This window comes from Hoplias malabaricus, chromosome 13, assembly GCF_029633855.1.
Source record: "Hoplias malabaricus isolate fHopMal1 chromosome 13, fHopMal1.hap1, whole genome shotgun sequence".
NCBI classification, from domain to species: Eukaryota; Metazoa; Chordata; class Actinopteri; order Characiformes; family Erythrinidae; genus Hoplias; species Hoplias malabaricus.
In genome coordinates, this window is record NC_089812.1 from 6,357,554 (window position 1) to 6,375,228 (window position 17,675).

Here is a 17,675-nt window from a genome sequence, read left to right on the forward strand (position 1 = left end):
CATTTACTACTAAAGTGCGGCAGTTAAAGGAAATATAATCTTTTTTATGAGAGGGGCAACACGCAGAAGCAGAGCCTTAAACTCCCCCAGTGACCTGAAGAAACACCGCTGAGCTCCCTGTGTTTTTCTGTAGACTGGGGTGAATTCAGTGGAGGTGTGGAAAACATCCCTGAATATAAGAGTTTATAATAATGTTCATAATGTATTTATGATCATGTTTAATTATAAAGAACTTCTAGAGTGGCTGCTTACCTTGGGCTTCTTTTCTCTGAGCCCCGGAGGCATGAGAGCAGTATTGAGGTGTGAGGTAAAGAATCGCGGAGAAGCCCGAGTGGAATAATCCTTGTTTTCCTGTGGATACTCCAGCCACGGCATCTTCTTCATATTATTGGGGAATTCAGTCTCATCCGTGCACTCGGAATCACAGATCGACATAATGATGTTCTGTGTCCATATGGTTCCTGTTTAAAAAACACAGTGGGTGTTATATTTACAGTGCACTCATGTCACTGTCTGTGAGGAGTGTGATGTGTTCTCCCTGCGTCTGTGTGGGTTTCCTCCCACAGTCCAAACAGATGTTGGTAGGTCAAGTGACTGTGTGATATTGTTCACAGGGGCAAGTGTGTAAGTGACTAGGTCAGTGTATCCTCCCTTTTACTCAGTGAATGTCCATGACCCTGACCAGGATGAATCAGTTATAAAAGATAAATGAATTAATGTATTTATTTATTTATTTATTTTTGCTTTAAGTAGTATGTTAATGCAGCATCAGCACTAATCAGTTCTACTATTCTTTTCCAAGTGGTAATAATCTTTCTTGTTCATCATTTCATTCAATTTCTGTAACCACTTCATCCTGATTAGGGTCATGGTGAGTCCAGATCTTACCTGGAATCATTGGACACAAGGCAGTAGCACACCAGAGTGAGTGAGAGTTGTACTCTCTTGGTGTAGTGTAGTATTCCTACTCAAGCTGGGTACTGAACCCTTGTCTGCCTTGAGGGAAACAGTAGTGTAATTCACTACACAAACAATTAACACTGAAAATAAAGATATCTATTAATAATAATAATAATAATTATTATTATTATTATTATTATGAAAACATGTTACAATCACATTTTAAACTCAGCTCAGTTTATCAGCAGACAGCACCCCTCTCTTTAATTACTGCCCAACATTTACATTTACATTTATGCATTTGGCAGACGCTTTTATCCAAAGCGACTTACAAAAGAGGATCTAACATTCGAACTACAGCACAAATTATACAAAGTACCTTACATTAAGTGCAATATGCCAGGAAGTAATAAGTGCATTAAAGAAAGACGTTCAGTGCAAAAGATACTCTCGGAAGAGCTGGGTTTTCAATGATTTCTTGAATGCAGAGAGGGTTTCTGTTGCTCTGATAGTGCTTGGAAGCTCGTTCCACCAGCGTAGTACCAGAGATGAGAATAGCCTCAACTGACCTGTATGGGGTTTGGTCGTGTTAGTAGGCAGATGGGAGCAAATAGATAGAGTAAAAAGGCAGGTAGATGGGAGCAGAACCAGTGAATACTCTGAAGGCCATCATTAGTGATTTGAATTTGATGCGAGCAGCTAAGGGTAGCCAATGCAGCTCAACTAATAGGGGCGTGACATGTGCTCTTTTTGGTTGGGTGAAGACCAGGCGTGCTGCCGCATTCTGGATCATCTGTAGCGGTCTCACAGCACAGGCCGGAAGACCTGTCAGGAGGGCGTTGCAATAGTCTAGACGGGAGATTACTAACATCTGAACGAGGAGCTGTGCTGTATATTGAGTTAGGTATGGCCTAATCTTCCTTATGTTGAAACACCACCAGCTCTCACCTGACTTTCCGTAACTTTTCCTGACACTTCCGTTTCCGTAAGTCACCAGGAACATGTCACTGTCTCGTATCTCGAAGTTCTGGAGGGAGTCGATGTGCTCCACTAAGAGTGTGTAAGTGGGGAACACATAGCCTTTATATTTAGTAAGATACTCATTGAGCTTCTCCATTTCAGCTGCCGCTGAGACCTGGACTCTCAGTATGTTCAGCAAGTGCTGCTCAGAAAAGCACTTGTGAAAACAGCCGCACAGCGGGGAAGCAGATTACATGGACTTTGGATTTTTAGTCTTAACCCACCTGTTACGTTGCGTTCAAATTGTTGAACAATTAAAACAAACCCGTTTTAATGTTTGAAGAAGTTTGAAAAGTAATAAAACATTAAAAACCACTTTCCAGGTTGTTTCTAGTGAAAGTCAGAATTGACAGAGACTCTTGAATAACTGCATTAGAATATTAAAGGATGCAAGGAGGAGCTTTAAATGAAGTATACTGAAGAATCTTTTGACAGAGAAGAAGATTGCAGAATTATGAAACATTAAAAAAAATATTTTTATGTAAAACGAGTGAATTATCCTAATTGAACCATTACCAGTTAGAGGTATAAGGAACACCACTGCACTAAATATTGATTGAATAATTAGTAATGGAGTCAGTAATGAAATATTCACACTGCTTGTTAGGATTTTTTTCATTTCAGACATCTTTTGGATAATTAAACATGCACTGGGTGAAATTTACCCGGGAACATCATTGCTGTTCCTGAAAAACAAACATAACAGGAGGGTTCATGTACAGCAGTATACACTAAGGCAAAGGTGGGCTCTTTTTATTTTCTGTGTAGATTACTTGAATAACTGTAGCAGCACAGTCTAGGAATACCAGATAAAATTAGTTACTGTGGTTATGTGAGTAGTGGATGACCTCCAGGGCTTGTGTTCACCCGCCGTGTGCGAGGCGAACAGGGTTCCTGAGGCAGTTTGCAGTGAGTCACAGGTAAATATAGCTTTGATGACATCATGTGCAAGGTCATGTGTGACTAATTTGGTATACATTCTCTGTCTAGAGCGAGCATACGCAAGGAACATCCACTCAGTAAGTACCGCCCTGGCGGTCATCCACTATCCACATAACCACAGTTACATCCGTAACTAGCGTTATACTTGCTCCTCTGCTCCCCCTACAGTTGCAGAATCTAATTGAATTTGTCTTGAATTTGCACAGTCTTGAAATTGAGGGGAAGTTTGGTCTACTCTCCCCTAAAATTTACAAAGTGCAGTTTCTGCAGTGCTGAGTCCTGAGTAGTAGCATCCATCCATCCATCCATCCATTATCTGTAACCGCTTATCCAATTTAGGGTCGCGGGGGGTCCAGAGCCTACCTGGAATCATTGGGCGCAAGGCGGGAATACACCCTGGAGGGGACGCCAGTCCTTCACAGGGCAACACAGACACACACACATTCACTCACACACTCACACCTACGGACACTTTCGAGTTGCCAATCCACCTGCAACGTGTGTTTTTGGACTGTGGGAGGAAACCGGAGCTGAGTAGTAGCAACAAAGCACTATTCTCTTTATTACAGGTCAGAGAGAAATCACCATGACTTTGAAACTGTTATTTTAGGGTAAAACTAGGCTTGCCTAGTTTCTCTTTGCTCTTGCTTTGGGGTAAAAATACTACCTAGTGTTCCTTTAAATTCTCGAGTGAGTACATTCTAGAACTGCTGCTGAGTTTCAATGGTTCTTCAGTCCAAATGTTCAGTTACATCTCCTTAGAGTAAAAGTGAGTGTGGACTAGAGCTGCCCAGCACTGGGCTGAGGTAATGTTGCCAGAGTCCTGTAAAATACGGAGGCGTCTCATGTTTGAACGACGTGATCAGAACTCAGTTTTTTTTTTTTCCAAATTTTTAACATTAGTCTTGACAGGTTTGAGAGAAGCAGTGGCACTGCTGCTGTTCCTCAGCTGGAGGCAGAAACCGATACTCCGTGGCAGTGTCTGAAATAACGTGAACACTGTCTACTAAGACTGTATTCTTAGGGAGGAAGGCTCTGAGTCATGTCTGAACTGAATGCTTGTACAAAACACTACTTTTTGCGCTCCAGTTGTTGTAAAGTTGTAATAATTATGGCGAGTGAAGCAGTCTGTAATGCGACTCAGCTACAAATACCTTCATTTCAAAACGCTGCCTTCTAAATCACTCCATTGTTAGAAATCAAGACAGCGAAGCTTCTGTTTCAGACACAGCCCATGGCTCCAGAGCGGAGAGTGTGCCTCTCATTGGTCGTGTAATGATGACAACCCCTATCAGATCCCTATCCCTTATCAGATTTTAGTATTACGGAGCGTTTTACTCGCTCGCTAGGCGGGTTGTTTTTTTTTCGTTGCTCAAAGGGTTTGCGCCGAGGCTGCTAGCTGGCTAGGCTAGTTATAACTGGGCAGCGGCACTGTATGCTCTACCGAAGATACGTTCAGCACGGCAGAATGGTTGAACTGTGCTAGGTAAACCGTCGTATTTATGTGCAGGACGCTTAATTGACTGTCAAAGGTGCGGCTGGTTATGAGCCGGGCCAGGACTTTGGTGTTTCGGAGGGAAGTGCAGCAGAGGACTACAAGACTAAAGTGTCCGTCGAGTTCCAAATAGAGTGAGGCCTCCGGGATAAGTGGTTGACTTAACTCGCAGAGAGAGTGGACCTCAGGTTCTGATCATCTATTTCAGGTACTGCTTTGAGTTTATTTGTTGGCTCTTTGAGTGAAGCGGTCAGTGTTTTTTTTAGTTTGTTGACCACAACGCACCCCAGCAACGCTCAGGCCTGCAACGTTTGTTTTGGGCCCTTAGAGTTTAAGGAAGGGGGAATACTTTAAAGTTATTAACCAAGGGACTCAAAACATTTATGCAATTTCTGTACGAATTCTATTGTTTTTGATACCAATTTAGTTTATTTGATATTATTAATTAAGTAAAGTGGTCTATTATTTTACTAATCTTTGGGTTTCTTGTTTTGATTTATAAAAAGGGACATTACTTTTGCATCTGTAGCCTTGGTGAAGTATACCATTAAGAAAACTTGGGGAAAACACTTACATGGGATGTTGAAAGAACCTAACGCTGGTTGATGATAGTTTTATATTGTGACTGGAGCGTTACATAAATGGAGGCACCGCTGGGATCCCATTAGGTTTCCAACTAGTGAAGTTTTCTTTGTAATTGTTTTGCTGTAGTTTAAGAGGATACAAATTCAATTTGTGGTAAAGCAGGTATTAGAAAACAGAATATTGTCTTTAATAGGGTTTTTTTTTTAGAGTAAAGTAATCGATTACATTTAAAAGATATAAGATATCAAATCGGTACACAAAATGGAACCCTCTGTTTGTGTAGAACTTAAAGAAGATCTCAAAAACTGGTGCCGTGGGGAGGCATTAGAAGAAAAACATGCTTTATTATTGGTAGGTGTTCCAGAAGAGCTTAGCATTCATCAAATTGAGCAAACAGTGCAGACTATCAAGTGTTTAGGACGGGTTCGTATAAGGGGCAAAACGTTTCATTCACATCTGAAAAAACTAATAGTGTTGTGTGAGTGCAGAGAGAACATAGACCCTACTCGGGTTCCAGAGGAAGTCCCTTCTTTATATGGGCTTGAGACATGGCAGGTAATCCATACGTTAGAGGAGTCCCTTCTAGCAGGTGATTTTGCCAGTAAGTTGAAGGAGCTATTGCTGTCTGAGGGGAAAACCATGGAAGATTTACAGACTATGTTTCCTACCTCACAGTCAAGAAGTGATTCTCCTGAATCAATTATTCGGGCAGTGGGAGAACTCTTAGATAAAACCATGAAACCTACTTCAGAAAGTGGTGGGTACAGACGACTGCGAACCTATTCAGGTGTTTCCCCTACACCCGTAGGAGAGGAACAGTTTGAGAGCTGGCTTGAACAGGCTTCTCTGATGGTGGAGGAAAGCGGCTGCTCTGACCGAGAAAAGAGGCGGAGAATACTGGAAAGCTTGAAGGGACCTGCTTTAGAAGTGGTGAGGGCTGTGCGTATTAGTGAACCAGAAGCCAGCTCAGAGAAATATATTGAGGCTCTTGAGAATGCTTTTGGAACAGCGGAGTCAGGGGATGACTTATACTTTGCTCTACGCCTGTTACAACAGTATGCAGATGAGAAGCTGTCAGATTTCCTAAGGAGACTGGAGCAAGTTTTGGTTAAAGTGGTACAACGGGGAGGCCTTTCCGTGGAGGACATGGATCGTGTACGGCTTGAGCAGTTACTCAGAGGGGCAGTAGCTTCTGATTTAATGCTGGTTCAGCTCCGACTCAGAGAGCGGAAGAATAACCCACCAACTTTTCTCACACTGTTGAGTGAGAATCGTGCTGAGGAAGAATACGAAACATCCCGGGCCAGGCTAAGTGCATCTGCACACAGAATTCAGGCCAAAGAGCAGGTAGACAGTAAGCAGCTGGAGGTTTTAGCTTTAAAGAGTGAACTCAAGGAGCTGAAGTCCCAGTTTTGTGGGCTCTGTGTGAAGCTACCCCGGACATTAACAGTGATAGAAAAAGGTTTGCAGCTGTCCTCAAGGCTCCGGTGGCACAGACGGGACCTGAGCAGGAGGTGACTGCACTGCGGAAACAAGTAAAACGGTTGCAGCAGAAATTAACCACCAGGAAAGCAGTAGAGAGTGATACTCTGGCCCAAGTAGCAGCTATCGAGGCTGCTGGAAGTTCCTCTCCCACCCCAAAGAAATTCCCCAGAGATCCAGAGGACTACTTTTGCTATCGTTGTGGGGAGAACGGGCATATAGCAACTAAATGCACCCTTCCTGAAAATCACAATAAGGTGTCTGGCCTAGATGTATGGGGCCTGAGTGAAACTAGTTACCCATACAAGGGTTATGTAGTGGTTGAGATAGAGTTCCCAGAGAAGATTTTAGGAGCTACTCAGACCATTTCAGTTCTGGCTCTCATTTGTCCTGGGCCCAAGAGTCCAGATCAGACCCCAGTTATTATCGGAACTAATGCTAGTTTGTTTGATCGCTTGGCCCAGTTATGCGAAGGGTCAGAAGGAGGAGACTTGGCTCACCTCTGGAAGATTAAGACTACTGAACCTACATGTAGCCTGCACAGGGATAGGGACAAGTTAACTAAAAAAGATCCAGATGACGTGGCAGGTCAGGTAAAGTGGTCAGGGCCAGGCCCACTGGAGATTAAAGCTGCTAGTAGTAACAGTGCTAGTTGTTCAGTGGAGTGGAAAGTACCATCAAGCAAGGACATACTGTTACTGGAAGTTTCTGCCACTGATCCCCTTCCATCAGGATTGTTTTTGCAACCCTTGGTAGTACCAAGCTACGCTATAGATGTTCATCACTTCAATGTGAGGTTCCAGAATGTCTCTTGTAAAGATATTGCCTTACCTGAAGGAACGGTCGTGGGTCACTTGTGTCCCTCAGATTCAGTGGCCACACCAATGAAAGTGCAACAAGAAAGGTCAGCAATAGATCCAACCCTTATTAGTTTTGGTGATTCTCCAATACCGGAAGAGTGGAAAGAGAGGCTGCGTGCCAAGTTGTCAAAGAGGGCTAATGTGTTTTCACTCCGTGAGTGGGATGTGGGGTTAGCGAAGGGAACGGAGCATACTATTCGGCTCTCAGATTCAAGACCTTTTAGGGAACGGTCCAGACGCATTGCACCTGCAGACATCGAAGATGTGAGGCGGCATCTCCAAGAACTTCTGGCAGCTGGGATCATTAAAGAATCCCACAGTCCCTATGCTTTGCCTATTGTAATTGCCCGCAAAAAGAATGGTGCTGTGCGGATGTGTATTGACTATCGCACTCTTAATAGTCGGACCATCCCTGACCAATATACCACACCATGTATAGATGAGGCACTTGACTGCCTTGCTGGAAGTAAATGGTTTTCCGTGCTTGACTTGCGGAGTGGCTATTACCAGATAGCTATGGCAGAAGCTGACAAAGAGAAGACAGCTTTTATTTGTCCTTTGGGATTCTATCAGTTTGAAAGACTACCTCAGGGCATTACAGGAGCCCCGGCAACCTTCCAGAGACTAATGGAGAAAGCTGTAGGGGACATGAACCTTTTGCAAGTTCTTGTTTACCTTGATGACATCATAGTCTTTGGGAGGTCACTGGAAGAGCATGAGGCGAGACTTCTGAAAGTCTTGGATAGGTTGGAAGAGGCTGGGCTGAAAATTTCTTTGGACAAGTGTCAATTCTGCCAACCAAGGGTAAAGTATGTAGGACATATTATCTCAGCTCAAGGCATAGCTACTGATCCAGCCAAAGTAGAGGTAGTCACTACATGGCCTCAACCCACTAACCTGAAAAGCCTACGATCCTTTTTAGGGTTCTGTGGGTATTACAGAAGGTTTATTGCAAATTATTCCTTGATTGTAAGGCCTTTGACTGACCTCACAAAGGGATATCCTCCAACTCAACATGACCGGACGCCACACCGGGAGAAAACCCAATCCTACCACAAAGAGTCAGATACGTTTGGGGAACGGTGGGACCAGTCCTGTACCAAGGCTTTTCAGCATATAATAAAGTGTTTGACCAACGCCCCTGTTTTAGCCTTCGCTGATCCTGAAAAGCCCTATGTGTTGCATGTGGACGCGAGTTTAAGCGGGCTGGGAGCAGTATTATATCAGGAATACCCAGAAGGCCTTTGCTAGCAGGAAGCTAAGTGCTTCTGAGCACAATTATCATATCCACCAGCTGGAGTTTCTGTCCCTCAAATGGGCGGCCGTGGACAAGTTTCATGATTATCTCTATGGGGCCAAGTTTACCGTCCAGACAGACAACAACCCACTCACATATGTGCTGTCATCAGCTAAGTTGAATGCCACAGGCCATCGGTGGCTGGCAGCTTTGGCCACATATGATTTTAATATTCAGTATCGTCCCGGCAAACACAACATTGACGCTGATTTGTTGTCTAGGCGAGTGAACTCAGAGAACAGAGCCGGCGATTGGGAAAGCATACCATCCCCTGCGGTGAAGTCAGTGTGTCAAAGAGTTCTTCCAGAAGGGAAACCGGAGGACCCTGTCCGGTATGTAGATCAGTTGGGGGCCTCCCCAGATTGCATTCCTGAGGTGTATGCCTTTCCTACTAACCTAGAAATGGGTCCATTGGAACAGCTGAGCTAGGCTGACTTAGTGAAAGCCCAGAAGGAGGATGTTGCCATTGGAATAGCTTACCAAGCCGTAAGGAATGGTACCTGGCCAGAAGTAGGTGGTAACCTAAAGGCAGAGATTATACGGCTGAAGCGGGAGCGGGAGAGACTAATAATTAAGGATGGCCTTCTTCTCCGAGTTGCTAAAAAATATACAGGAGGGGACATGCAGCAGTTGGTGCTTCCAATGAAGTACAGAGAGTCTGTTTTGAAGTCTGTACATGATTGTTCAGGTCACTTGGGGGTAGAGCGTACTTTGGCGTTACTGAGAGCTAGGTTCTATTGGCCTAAGATGTCTGGAGATGTACATTGGAAATTGTGGTGTGTGCATCACCTGTAAGAGTTCTAGTCCATGAGCAGCTCCTTTGCATCACATAGAAAGTTCAGGGCCTATGGACTTGGTTTGTATAGACTTCTTGAGTATGGAGCCCAATTCCAGGGGATTTGCCAATGTGTTGGTTGTGACTGATCATTTTACTCGTTACGCACAAGCTTTTCCTACAAAAAATCAGAAAGCTCTCACAGTAGCCAAGGTCCTGGTTGACAAGTTTTTCTTGCACTGCGGGTTACCTGCCCGCATACATTCAGATCAGGGTCGAGATTTTGAAAGTAAACTGATTAAAGAACTCTTGACTTGCATGGGAGTACGGAAGTCGAGAACAACCCCTTACCACCCCCAAGGCGACCCGCAACCCGAGAGGTTCAATCGAACCTTGCTTGCCATGTTGGCTACTTTAGACCCAGATAAAAAACGTGAATGGAGTCAGCAAATCGGGTATCTTGTCCATGCCTATAACAGCACTAAATGTGATGCCACAGGGTATTCCCCCTATTATTTGATGTTTGGGAGGGAAGCGAGACTCCCAGTGGATTTATGCTTTGGGACGCAGGTGGAGAGTAGCTGCCAGATCACACATTATCAATATGTTTCCAGACTGAAGGAAGACCTGGAGAAAGCCTATAAGTTAGCCTCAGAGACCGCCAATAAGAACCATGCTAGAAACAAGAGGCTCTATGACCAAAGAGTGAGGTTTCAGTCTCTGGGTGTTGGAGACAGAGTTCTATTACGGAATCTTGGACTTAGGGGCAAGCATAAGCTACAGAGCCGTTGGAGTCCTGTACCTTATGAGATGGTTGAGAAGTTGCCCCATCTACCGGTTTACCGGATAAGACCAGAGGGAGAAAAAAAGGGATTGAAAACCATCCACAGAGATCATCTCTTACCCATGGGACAATTAGTGAGACTACCAAAAAAGAATGAAAATGAATTCCAGTTGGTTAGTAGACGGAGGCTACGGACTCCAAAACCCTCTGACTGCAGAGAGCAGTCAGACCAAGATAATGAGATTTCATCGTCAGAAGTAGAGTATGGATCAACATGCCAGTTCTATGGGTCCCATCTTGAACAGTTGATGTGAGGCAGACAGTTTTCAGGGGATACCAGAGTTGAAATGCCTACCCGAGAGAGGACGCCATCATGTGAGGATAATAACAGCTGGATGGATAGACCCTTCCAGCTGGAACAGGACTCCCCTGCTGTCGAATTTTCAACTGAAGGGGATGGTCAGATTAGGTGTTCATCAGATACAGTCTCTGATTTGGAGGAAGATCAGATACAAGAACCAGTAGGTCCTAAGAGGAAAGTCAAGCCAGTGGCTAGACTTACTTATGATGAACTGGGAATATCTAGGGACCAACCACTGACTATAGTACACAGAGGAGTTGTTATTCAAATAGGCCACACAAAGGGGGAAAAGACCTAGACAAGAATATAGGTACTAGTTTGATTTGAGATAGCCATTATGGGTCTGATGAGGACATTCAGACAGTTCGCAAGGGGGAGAGTGTAGCTCGAGAAAAATAAATAAATAAATATATCTACATAAATAATTGTAAGAAGCAGAACAAAGAATAAATACCTGAGCAGTAATATAGTTATGTGTTGGTTTACAATGTAATAGAAACAGTTACTTATTTGAGTGTTTGTGTGAAAAAAACAAGTTGATAGTCATTAAGCCAACCTACGTATATCAATTGTGGGGAGGAGTCCTCTGGGCATTTGGGTGGAGGAGAAAAACGAGGGGCAGAATCGGTTTAGAGCTCCTGCTGTGAAGAAGCTTTTAGCTCAAGTGCTTTTAGTAGGTGTTTAAAACCGTCTGTTGGGAAGTCGACTAGATATCCCTTATCAGATTTTAGTATTACGGAGCGTTTTACTCGCTCGCTAGGCGGGTTGTTTTTTTTTCGTTGCTCAAAGGGTTTGCGCCGAGGCTGCTAGCTGGCTAGGCTAGTTATAACTGGGCAGCGGCACTGTATGCTCTACCGAAGATACGTTCAGCACGGCAGAATGGTTGAACTGTGCTAGGTAAACCGTCGTATTTATGAGCAGGACGCTTAATTGACTGTCAAAGGTGCGGCTGGTTATGAGCCGGACCAGGACTTTGGTGTTTCGGAGGGAAGTGCAGCAGAGGACTACAAGACTAAAGTGTCCGTCGAGTTCCAAATAGAGTGAGGCCTCCGGGATAAGTGGTTGACTTAACTCGCAGAGAGAGTGGACCTCAGGTTCTGATCATCTATTTCAGGTACTGCCTTTGAGTTTATTTGTTGGCTCTTTGAGTGAAGCGGTCAGTGTTTTTTTTAGTTTGTTGACCACAACGCACCCCAGCAACGCTCAGGCCTGCAACGTTTGTTTTGGGTTACTTCTAAGTTGGAATATCTTAAGGGCCCTTAGAGTTTAAGGAAGGGGGAATACTTTAAAGTTATTAATCAAGGGACTCAAAACATTTATGCAATTTCTGTACAAATTCTATTGTTTTTGATACCAATTTAGTTTATTTGATATTATTAATATCAAAATAAGTAAATTGTAAATATTTGTAATAAAATTGTAATAAGTAAAGTGGTCTATTCTTTTACTAATCTTTGGGTTTCTTGTTTTGATTTATAAAAAGGGACATTACTTTTGCATCTGTAGCCTTGGTGAAGTATACCATTAAGAAAACTTGGGGAAAACACTTACATGGGATGTTGAAAGAACCTAACGCTGGTTGATGATAGTTTTATATTGTGACTGGAGCGTTACACAGTTCATCTATAATCATTACAGCCTTTTCCACTTTGCCTTGGGTTTAACGTGATGATGTGAAAAGAAGTGGGTAGTTTTTAAAGCTGCTGAGAATGAGGGGTTGAATGAGGTGAGGACAACATGGCTCTTTGTTAGCCATAAATTTATTTTAATAACAGAACAAACACACAGCACCAAACACCAACTTCAGACTGAAAACTCAACTCTCCAGTCTCTCTTCAACTGAGCGGAGGTAGCTACCAGTCATTTGGTGCCCTCCATAAACCTGACTTCTTTAGTTTGGGAAAAATTGATACATTTATACACAGCTCCTCTCCCTGAGCTGGAGAGAGTCTCACTACAGTCAGAAGCCCACTGACTCCTTGCATCAATGGGTAAAGTTTATATTGTGTGGCGTAATGTCGAGAAAAAGACTACAATAAACTGTTAGCCATATTATCATTTTCATCCTAGGATGTAATGGAAAACTGTTTCTCTGTTTGTGAATCTGTGTGAATTATTCATACACTGATCATATACAAGCTTCAGTAATAGTCTTATTTCACTTGTGCTATGTATTACATTTATGAGACTATAGAAACAAATTATTTTGCCCCACAAGGCAAGGCAAGGCAAGTTTATTTATAGAGCACCTTTCATACAGAAGCAATTCAAAGTGCTTTACAGAAAAAGAAACAATTAAATTAAAAGCCAGAATAAAATCATAAATTTCCAATAAGACAATTACATAAAAAGAGGAAAATGATTAAAACAATTTAAAATGACAATAAATGAAAAGGAATAAAAGAAATACAATGCCGTTACAGAAAAGTGCAGAGTATTTTAAACTGAGCTGTAAGCCTGCTCAAACAGGAGTGTTTTAAGTCTTGATTTAAAAGTGTCTAAAGTTGGGGCTAATATTCTCAGACAGCTGGTTCCATTTAAAAGTGGCATAGGAGCTAAACGCTGCCTCTCCATGTTTAGTTTTGACCTGAGGCAGGACTAACTGACTATTTCCTAAAGATCTGTGAGCTCTGCTCTGCTAATATCTCTGTAGCAGATCTGATAAATATGCTGGTCCTAACCTATTTAGACATTTATAGACCAGTAATAACACCTTAAAGTCTATTCTGTAACAGACTGGTATCCAGTGTAAGGATTTGAGGATGGGGGTGATATGATCTCTTCTTTTGCTCCTAGTGAGAACTGAATCTGTTTAATGGTCTTTTTTGGAAGTCCAGTTAAGAGACCATTACAGTAATCAATGCTAGAAATAAAGGCATGGATAAGTTTATCCAGGTCTGGTTTAGTCAGAAAATCTCTAATCTTACTGATGTTCTTAAGATAAGGTAAAATGCTGATCTAGTAACCGCTTTAATATGACTACTAAAACTGAGATCTGAGTCAATTAATACACCAAGGTTGCGAGCCAGTTCTTTAGATTTGAGGGCCCTCGAGTCCAGATACGTAGCCAGTCTTTGTCTCTTGTGCTGTTCCCAAATAGTATAATTGCAGTTTTATCTTTATTCAGCTGCAGAAATTTGTGTCCCATCCAGTTTTTGATGTGTTCAAGGCACTTGCTTAATGAGTCAACTGGGCCAGAGTCGTTTGGGGACAGGGCGATGTAAATCTGAGTATCATCTGCATAGCTGTGATAGGACAGCCCATAAGTCCAGTAGAATCTGGCCAAGAGGAAGCGTATATAAATTAAATAAAAGTGAACCAAGAATAGAGCCATAGGGGACACCACAGGTTACTGGCATGTTCTCTGAAATATTATTTTGTATTTCTACAAAGTAGTTCCTGCCTTCCAGGTAAGAAATGAACCACTTCAGGACTGTTCCTGAGAGTCCAACCCAGTTTGCGAGTCTATCTATAAGAATCTTATGGTCAATGGTATCAAAGGCAGCACTAAGGTCAAGAAGTAATAGAAGAGATACCTTTCCAGCCTCTGTATTTAAGCGGATGTCATTAATTACCTTGATTAGAGCAGTCTCAGTGCTGTGATTAGACCGGAACCCGGACTGGAATTTGTCTAGGCTACTGTTAATGGACAAGAAACTAGTGATTTACCTGAAAACTATTTTCTCAATGATTTTGCCAATGAAATGTAAATTAGAAATTGGCCTGTAGTTACTTATCAGAGATGATTCTAATTTTTTCTTTTTTAGAAGAGGCTTTACAACTGCAGTTTTTAGTGAGCTAGGAAGGACCCCCCGACATGAGTGAGGTGTTTACAATGTGGAGTATGTCTGGTGCTATAGTGTGAAACACACTCTTTAAAAAATTGGTTGGTAGTGTGTCAAGACTACAAGTGGATGATCTGAGATGATTAACTGTGTCGATTAAAATTTTATTATCAACAGTACTGAACTCTGACATTTTAACTAAGGAGTTTTTATGAGGTGATGGAGAGGGTACAGACTCATTGTTGGATATAGATGTACTAATCGCTTGTCTGATATTCTGGATTTTAGTGTTAAAAAAGAATGCAAACTCATTACATCTCTCAGTTGATACTAATTCAGGGGCCACTGGTGTGGGTGAGTTAGTAAGTCTGTCGAACACGGTGAAGAGGATTTTGCTGTTGTTAGTGTTATTGTTGTTGATGCTAGAGAAATAGGATTGTTGTGTTTTGCATATTCTGTTGTGTTGTATTCACGTAGCTTATCTTCTTGGATTTCTTTGTGAATATGAAGACGCCGGCGTTTTACGCCATATGCATTTTGCCTTGCGACACTCCCTCTTTTGGATTTGAACAACAGAAGCATTTCTCCATGGTGCTTTCTGTTTGCAAGACATAGCCTTCATTTTAGCTGGCGCAGTCTCATCCATATCACTGACAATGTTTGTATTAAAACTATTCAGCAGATCATCAACAGAGTTGGATCATTCACATGGTGTAGTGCACATTGTACTCATGAAAAGTGTAGCTGTGCAGTCCTTTATAATCCTTTTCTTGACACAAACCCTTCTGTCTCTGATGACTGGTGAGGCCCACATATCAAAAAACACACAGTAGTGATCTGACAACGCGACGTCCTTCACAGTCACTGATATGTTGAGACTCTTTGAGATAACAATATCCAGCGTGTGACCATGACAATGTGTACTCCCTGTAACATGCTGTGAAACGCCAAAAGAGTCCAATATGGCGTGCAGCTCCTTAGCAAAACAGTGTTGATATGTATGTTAAAGTCACCAGCAATAATAAAATGGTCAAAGTAAATTCATCAATTAAATTAGCACTGTACTTCGGAGGCCTGTAGACAGTTACTAGTAAAATCTGTGGTGTCATTTTCAGAACTACACAGAGATTCTCAAATGTTGTGAAGTCACCAAATGATAACTGCTTGCACTGAAAAGAATCATGGAACAGAGCAGCTAGACCTCCACCTTTTCTAATGGCATGAGATGCATTTAAAAAATGAAAATCTGGAGGAGCCGACTCCAATAAAACAGTTGCAGCACTACATTCATTTAGCCAAGTCTCAGTTAAAAGTATAAAATCAAGTCTATGTGCTTTAATAAAATCATTAATTTAGTGTGATTTGTTTGTGAGATATCTGATATTTGGAAGAGCTGACTTAGTAACTTGTGCACTTTGCCACAGAATATCTGTCTCACATTTTATGTGCTGTAGATTGACCTGAACTCGATGTTCTTTCTCTCTCTGATAAGTACTGGAATTGGAGAGATTACAGGCACCAAAGGTCCAAGCTTGTTTTGAAAACATGTACTGCTGACACATGGATTGGTGTAGCATGAACACTAATCTGGAGTTTGGATGGCAGAAGTGTTATTCATTACAATACCCAACCACACCATGCATCTTCTATATATTTTCCATTTAAAGCTACCACATGTCCTACTAAATGTGTAGTACCAATAACATACAATCATTAGTGGGTTCTATAGCTGAGTTATATTATTTTGATTGCTAGAATCCCATCACCAGGTCTGGAGATAAAGCCCATGGAGGCATCTAGTAATGCCTTCTGTGTGACCGTATGTGTTCACATTTATTCTGCTGCAGTTGCAACAGTGTAAGACTCCATCTTGCAGTGAAGTAGTGTAAATAAAACTCAAGCAGAGCGTCATGAGGTTTTTAACGATGCCCCACAAGCGGAGATCCGAGCTGTGAAACTAAGTACCGGCTAAAAATGTGTAGGAGACCGTATACAAAACTAAAGCCTCCTAAATATTCCAGCAACTGAGTCTGGATTTACACTGCATCTTCAAGAAACAAGAGAAAAATACTTATTCCACACAGCCTTGAGACACAGTCCTTCTCAGGGTCATGAATATTCCATTGCTCCACTTCTGCAAGAAAACACGATAATATCTGAGGAAGTTTCCCAGGTCAGATCTCTGCGCAGTTGCTCTCAACGTCCAGTCACCTGGCCATCGAGCTCAGAGTCAGCTTGGGAATTAATTCCAATTTACTGAGGTCATATCAAGAGATAAATTTACCTCTCATTCTATTGGCCACTTTATTAGAAATCCCTACCTTGTATCTCCAGTCACTGTCCACTTTATTAGAAACACCTACCTTGTATCTCCAGTTACTGTCCACTTTATTAGAAACACCTACCTTTTATCTCTAGTCACTGTCCACTTAATTAGAAACACATACCTTGAATCTTAAGTCACTGTCAACTTTATTAGAAAAACCTACCTTGTATTTCTAGTCACTGTCCACTTTATTAGAAACACACACCTTGTAACTCTAGTCACTGTCCACTTTATTACAAACACCTACCTTGTATCTCCAGTCACTCGCCACTTTATTAGAAACACCTACCTTGTATCTCCAGTCACTGTCACCTTTATTAGAAACCTTTACCTTGTATCTCCAGTCACTGTCCACTTTATTAGAAACACCTACCTTTTATCTCCAGTCACTGTCCACTTTATTAGAAACACCTACCTTGTATCTCTAGTCACTGTCCACTTTATTAGAAACCCCTGCCTTGTATCTCCAGTCATGGTCCATTTTATTAGAAACACCTAACTTGTGCCTCCAGTCACTGCCACCTTTATTAGACACACCTACCTTGTATCTCCAGTCACTGTCCACTTTATTAGAAACCCCTACCTTGTATCTCCAGTCACTGTCCACTTCATTAGAAATACCTACCTTGTATCTCCAATCACTGTCCACTTTATTAGAAACACCTACCTTGTATTTCCAGTCACTGTCACCTTTATTAGAAACCCCTACCTTGTATCTCCAGTCACTGTCCACTTTATTAGAAACACCTACCTTGTATCTCCAGTCACTGTCCACTTTATTAGAAACACATACATTGTATCTCCAGTCACTGTCACCTTTATTAGAAACACATACCTTGTATCTCCAGTCACTGTCCGGTTTATTAGAAACACCTACCTTGTATCACTTCTCACTAGTCACTATGAGAAACAAGCTTTATTCACTGTCAACTTTATTAGAAACCCCAAGGTTTCATGGCCATTCACTGGCCACTTTGTTAGTAATCCTTACCTAGCACTTCTACCCACTGGCCATTTTATTGGAAACACCTACCTTGTACTTTCACTCACTGGCCACTTCATA

At 42.1% G+C, this 17,675-nt stretch overlaps 1 protein-coding gene across 1 annotated transcript in view; it reads right to left on the reverse strand.

The window, feature by feature from the left end:
* The window catches only part of LOC136665196 (amine sulfotransferase-like), a 38,925-nt gene that overhangs the window by 12,386 nt on the left and 8,864 nt on the right, over window positions 1–17,675 (reverse strand). Inside the window, exon 5 of the mRNA XM_066642788.1 lies at window positions 253–461. Coding sequence (XP_066498885.1) covers window positions 253–461 — 209 coding nt within the window. The remainder of the gene's footprint in view (window positions 1–252; window positions 462–17,675) is intronic.